The sequence below is a fragment of the Hydra vulgaris genome, chromosome 08 (genome assembly GCF_038396675.1).
Source record: "Hydra vulgaris chromosome 08, alternate assembly HydraT2T_AEP".
NCBI classification, from domain to species: domain Eukaryota; kingdom Metazoa; phylum Cnidaria; class Hydrozoa; order Anthoathecata; family Hydridae; genus Hydra; species Hydra vulgaris.
Window position 1 is genome coordinate 14,837,039 of NC_088927.1, and position 6,545 is coordinate 14,843,583.

General features: G+C 30.3%; 1 protein-coding gene across 1 annotated transcript; it reads left to right on the forward strand.

Moving 5' to 3' along the window:
• The first annotated feature begins 45 nt into the window (after positions 1–45).
• LOC136083049 (uncharacterized) lies at positions 46–3,474 on the forward strand. Its single transcript, XM_065802458.1, has 3 exons — positions 46–396; positions 451–733; positions 3,377–3,474. The coding sequence occupies exons 1-3, from the start codon at positions 46–48 to the stop codon at positions 3,472–3,474; spliced, it is 732 nt and encodes a 243-aa protein (XP_065658530.1).
• Positions 3,475–6,545: the final 3,071 nt, after the last annotated feature.

The window sequence follows — 6,545 nt, forward strand, 5'->3', positions numbered from 1 at the left end:
CCCAGAGCTCTTTACGTTCCATGTGCTAACCACACATTTAATCTAATGGTATGTGATGCTGCAAAATCAGTATCAATTGCAATTAACTTTTTTGGTACTGTTCAACGAATTTTTACATTTTTTACTGCATCAACCGTTCGATGGGACATACTGCAAAGTGTTTGTAAAATGACTGTTAAATCATTATCAGATACGCGTTGGGAAAGCCGTATAAATAGTATAAAAGTTGTAAAAGATAATTTGGTTCAAATTATAGAAGCTTTATACAAAGTTGCAGATTCAAGTTCAATTGGAGTTGCTGTTTCTGAAGCTAACGGTCTTGCAAATGAGAAATCCTCATATCAGTTTATACTTTCACTTACAATTTGGCATGATTTATTGTTTGAAATTAACAAAGTAAATAAAGTTATGCAGAATCCTTCGGCAGATATTTCTATTATGATAAAATAGGTGGAAACTACGAAAATTTTTTTAGAATCATTCAGAAGTGATGAATCATTTGAAGCGATTATTAAAAAATCTGAAGAAATAGCTATAAAATTAGGTACTGAGCCAGTACTCCCTCAAGTGCGGCTTAGCCGAAAACGACGTTTTTTTGAATATGAAGGAACTGATACACCTCTAAATGGAAAGTCTAAATATAAAGTAGATTTTTTTAATGCAATAATTGATGTTGCATTAGTATGCTTAAATGAAAGATTCAAAATGCTTGATTCATACAACAAAATATTAGGTTTTTTAACCCGTACCGAAAAAATGCGAAGTTTAAATGCAAATGAATTGTTGAATGATTGTAAAAATTTAGAAATATCACTGAGAAATCCTAGTACAGAAGAATCGGACGTGAACCATGAAGAGTTATACTCGGAAATAAATACATTTTTAAGAATGGAAGCTTCGGCAGAATCGAAAGATGCACTGCAAATTTTGAAGTATATTACGGCAAATTCTTTAATCGAAATTTTTCCAAATTTATTTATTGCCCTACGAATTTTACTAACTTCCCCTATTTCAGTGGCAAGCGCAGAGAGGTCATTTTCTAAATTAAAACTCATAAAAAACTATTTACGTTCCACTATGGTCAAGACCGCTTATCTGCATTAGCTTTAATTTCCATTGAAATTAAAATAAGTCGGTCCTTGGACTGTTCTGATTTAATTGATGAGTTTGCGTTTTTAAAAGTCAGAAAGGTTAAGTTTTAAGTCAATGGAATTGATCCTCCTAAAATCTGCGAAAAAAATAAATGGTATCGCATTTTGAGTAGTCTTATTAGTGCATCTTCATCCAAAATAAAAAAAATACTTAATGTACATTTAAAACCTATGTGCGTTTTTTGCTTCGTTACGTTCTAATAAATATCCAAAACACAATAGAACACAAGAATTAAAAACTCAACTAATATAATAGATAACTTGCCTATGGCCTCGCATATGGTAAATCCGCCGCTGTTAAACCATATTTATAAAGAAATAGACAAACGTGATTACTCCTAATCAAAGGCTTCAGAAAAATTTTAATTCGTTGTCATTTATTAAAAGCTTTTGCTTAAGTTTGTTTTTAAATTGTTTAATAGAAGAAATAGTTTTTAACTCATTATTTAATAGCATGTTCCATAGATTAGGACCTCTGTTAGCAATTGAGAACTTAGTAACAGAGTAATAGGTTTTAGGTTGAACATAATTGTTTTCTGAAAATCGTGTTGGGTATAGATGATATATTTTTTCCGAAAAAGAGTTAAATAAAATAGGTGCTATTTTTTTATTAACTTTGAACATAAAAATAAGAATTTGATAAAGATTTAGTTGAAATACGTTGAGAATATTAAATTTAATGAATAGAGGTTTAGTGTGTGAGAAACGATCTACATTTCCAATAATTCTTAAAGCATGCTTTTGTTTAATTAATAGTTTATTTATTTTAGTTACGTTAGTGCTACACCAGGCAACGGTTGCATAACATAGGTAGCTATGAATAAATGAAAAATAAATGTATTTTAAACAGGTTTGATTTAATAATTGCTTAGCTTTGTAAAGTAGACCAATATTTTTCGAAATTTTATTTTGAATTATAATAATGTGCTCCTTCCAACTCACATTTTCATCAATAACAACACCAAAAAATAACAATGAACGCTCTCTTATTATACAAGAGTTATTTACAACTAAAATTGGAAGATATAATGGGATGAGTCTCTTTTCATGAAGACGATGGAAGAAAGTATATTTTGTTTTTTTTATGTTTATGGATAATTTATTTGCTATAAACCATTCACTTAGTTTTGCAAGCTCTTTGTTTACTGTTTCAAATAAAGAATTAATATCCTTATCAGAATAAAATAATTTGGTGTCGTCTGCAAATAAGATTGAATTTAAGATTTGAAAATTCATTTAAGTCATTTATATAAATGAGGAATAAAAGGGGCCCTAAAATTGATCCTTGTGGGACGCCGCAGGAAATTGTCGCTAAATCCGTTTTACTATCATTAAACGAGATGTACTGTTTCCTGTTTGTTAGATAACTTTTAAACCATGCTAAGTTAAAACTTATGATACCATAATTTTTAAGTTTGTGCAGGAGAATATTATGATCCACCGTATCAAAAGCCTTACTTAGATCAATAAAGACGCCTAAAGTAAATTTGTTTTCATCAAAAGCTTTAAATATTTCGTGTTCAGATGGTAATAATTTGTAATTAGGAATTTCTATGGACAAGTTTAAATTTTTCTATTTTTGAAAACTAACTGTTTCTCAACCTTTAGAAAAAGTTTATTAGATAAAGATATAAAGAAAAGAACAGATCACGTTGTTTATGTTTTGTTATTCGACAGGTTTGTCATCGGCTAGTAACACAGATTGGTCATTACCCAATAGCACAGTTTTTACTGCCAAAACATTAAACCTAAATTTGGTCCCTAACCCAATTTAGATTTATCGTTTTGTAGCCAGTCTGTTAAACAAAAGATCTTTCTACTGAATCAACAGTTCATATTTATTGGTTTTAGTAATATTTTAGATTGTAATAAAATGTTTATTGATTAATCTGCATTAAAATAAACACTTCCACTTTCACTTTCGTTTTAATTTTATTGCTTCAGCTATTGCGCATTAATTTATAAAGTTTTTCCTTTAATTAAAAACAACTAGATTGAGATTTATTTTTCCCTGTTCTTTTTTTAATTACACTCAGGCTGTTAAAATATTAATTTGGTAACTTTTACACTGAGTACATTTAAAGAGCTTATTGCTAAAAGTACATAAGTCACAAAATAAATGTTTTAAGAAAATCTACTTTGATCAGTCATTTTAAATCCTTATTTTAAAGTAATATATCTCTGATCAAATTATATTTTCTCAATATTTATTTTGTTACTTTTAGCACTAAGCTCTTCATTTATAATGAGCTACTTTTTTCAAATCCATATTGATTGCTGTCAAGCAGGTTTTGGTCAATCAGATGTATTAGCATGCAATTAAAAATTAGGCACTCACGAATTAGGTGCTACATTTCCTTGCAGGAAATAGAGGTGAGTGAGATAGAGCTGTAGTTCATTAGCTTTGTTCTGAAACCTTTTTTAAAAGTTGACGATACTTTGGCTTGCTTTCAGCAAGTAGAAACAAACCAAAACGCAAGACTTGCGCAGATCGGCCTTTTGAGAGGATGTAAGTATAAAATCCATTAATATTCAGTGATTTGTGTTTATCTAATTTAGAGAAACGCAACTCAATAGCGGCTTGGGAAAAGTTATTTGCATTCATGCTATCTGTACGTGGCTGAAGATTAGGACAATTACTAGGAAAACCCTTGTTATATCCAGAGAAAAACTGTTTGTTCATCAAGTTGTAAATCTTATTTCCGTCACATGTTAGCACTTTATCGTTATTCTCGAGAGCTCGAACACAAGTTTTGCGTTTTTTTGAACGATTTTGTGTATATGTAAAGATAAACCTCAACGAAGCAGAGGGTTATTTTTACACTTATTTATGATGCTCATGTCTGTAAAGAGCTTTATAAACAAGTTTTTGACATTAAGTGAAACTTTGTTAAACACCGATTTTACAAGTTATTTTCAGTCCGTGGTGCTGCATGAAGTTGAGCGAAGGTATCCAATTTTCCCTTTGATGTTTGCTTTTTTTTAATTCTGATTTACTCCCAACAAGGCCGCAAACAACCACTATCAAGTTGGGAGTTACTACAAAAAAAGAATAGAGTTATAGAGCAAGGAAAAAAGCAAGAAGAATAAAAGTTTTTAGAGCATGCGGAGATACAGTAAAAAAATGAGACTTAGCTGAATGACGAGTCAAGCGAGAATGAGCTTTAGTTGACGGAACTAGAGATGATAGCTCCTTTGAACAGCAACCATGATAGTATTTGTAGAAAAGAGAAAGAGATATAACGACAATGATACTTTACAACGATGTGAAAGAGGCTCAAGCTAAGCAGATAGAGCGGATTCAACTACGTTTACAATGCGTTTTTGGACCTTGTCTAGAAGAAAAAGACTACGATTAGAAGAACCAGCCCAAATATGACAATGGTATTCCATACAGGAACGAATAAGAGATTTGTAGAGGTAGAGAATGGAATCAAGAAAAAGAAAATGCCGAGCACAATAAAGAAAAGCAACCTTAGCGGATGCTAATTTGGCAATCGATTGTATATATAGTTTCCATGAAATGTCATTAGTAAACGATAATCCAAGAAGACATAATCTGTAAGAGGATTGTCATTCATTAATATAGGAATGTCAACAGTACTGCGATAATTGTTTGCAGTAAATAGCTGAGCTTTTTTGGAGTTAAAATTTACAAGCCACTGTGAGCCATAATCTGTTACAGAAGTGAGATCAGATTCAAGATTGGCTGTCTGTTCTAAGCGATCAAAAAGAGAAAACTTTTTGTCAGCAGTATAAGTATAAAGTTGAGTCATAAGCAAAAAAAGCTACTTTTGATGTAAGGTTGTTGGGAAAATCATTAATGTAAATAAGAAAAAAAACAGAATCAAGGATAGAACCTTGAGGTACCCCAGAAGTTACTGAAAATAAAGAAGATTGTTGGTCTTTGTGGATGATTTTAATAAAGCTGTTAGAAAGAAACGATATGATAATCTCAAAAACTTTCCCAGATATACCATATGAAACAAGCTTATGGAGAAGACTAGTATGCCAAACTTTGTCGAAAGCCGTAGATATGTCAAGAGCAATAGCCCAAGCCTCTCCGCCTCCGTCTAATGCACGATAAAATGTTTCAGTCACAGCAGTTATCAAGTCAGCCGTAGAGTAAGAGATTGAAAACAGTATTGATCGTTTGACAGTTAAATATTTGACTCAAGATGGGATGTGAGAAGTTTGTTTATTGAAGACTCAAAGACCTTGCTAATAAAAGAAAGAAAACTGATGGGGCGATAATTGGAGGGGTCAGAATGTCCACCAGAGTGTTTAAAAATTGGAACAACAGATGCAATTTTCTAGTAAGCAGAATTCAAGACTCAGTCAAGCACTTAATAAATAGTTTAGAGAGAACTGAAGTGTTCTGGAGAAATTTGTAAGACTATGATAGGAGTATTGCCTACACTATAAGCCGTAGAATAGTTTTATTGAAATATGACTGTTGCAACGGAAGCTGGAGTGATTTGAATATCTAGCAATGTGTAAACCTGTTTAATTGGAATGGAAAAAGAGAATAGCCATAAGATTTGAGAGTCAAGTTAGAAGAAAAGTTTTTTGCAAATAGTTCTGCCTTATCCTTGGGAGAGGTAATAAGATCATTCACATGATTGATTTTATTACCTCTCCCAAGGAAAGATGGAATGTAAGACCGAAGAAAAGAAGAATGATAAAGAACAAAGAGAAAGGTGATTTTTTGTTCTTTTTGTTACATTTTAAATAAGCATTTCATTACAATATTTAAAATACAAATATATAATAATAAAAAAATATATATTTTATGATCGTTATTAAAAAATAAAAGAACTCAGGGACTCGTAAAAGACCATACAGTCTTGTCGTCGAGTACCGCTAAGAAATGTTCGCGTTAAAAGTTATAAGTTATTTACAAGATAAATAATAAGTAATGATGTAATGAACTTAAATATTCCGTTATAAATACAAGATGCTTTATATCTATTATGTATGTAGATTACAGTTGTTAATGATACATATATAGTTCATGTTTAAATAGAAGGTAAAAGAAAGATTACTAAAAAATATCAGAAGTGTATTGTTAAACCTTCGATTGTAAAAATGAAGTCTTTTTTTTTAAGCTTTTGTTTAAAAGAAAAGTAGTTACTTTGATGAATAAAACCCTTCGTAAAATTTTTTAAAACTATTTTATTCCTTTAGAATGGTCCGCAATAATCAATACAAAATTTAAGAAGATTCATTTGAAAAATGGGTTGTTAAATAAAATTATCATAAAAAAATATATTTATAAATATATAAAATATATTTATTTTTTACCTTTTGATGAATACAAATTATGGAAATTGGTTTTACATTTAAACATAAAAAGAATATTTAAAATATTAGGCTCATATATATTAAAAACTT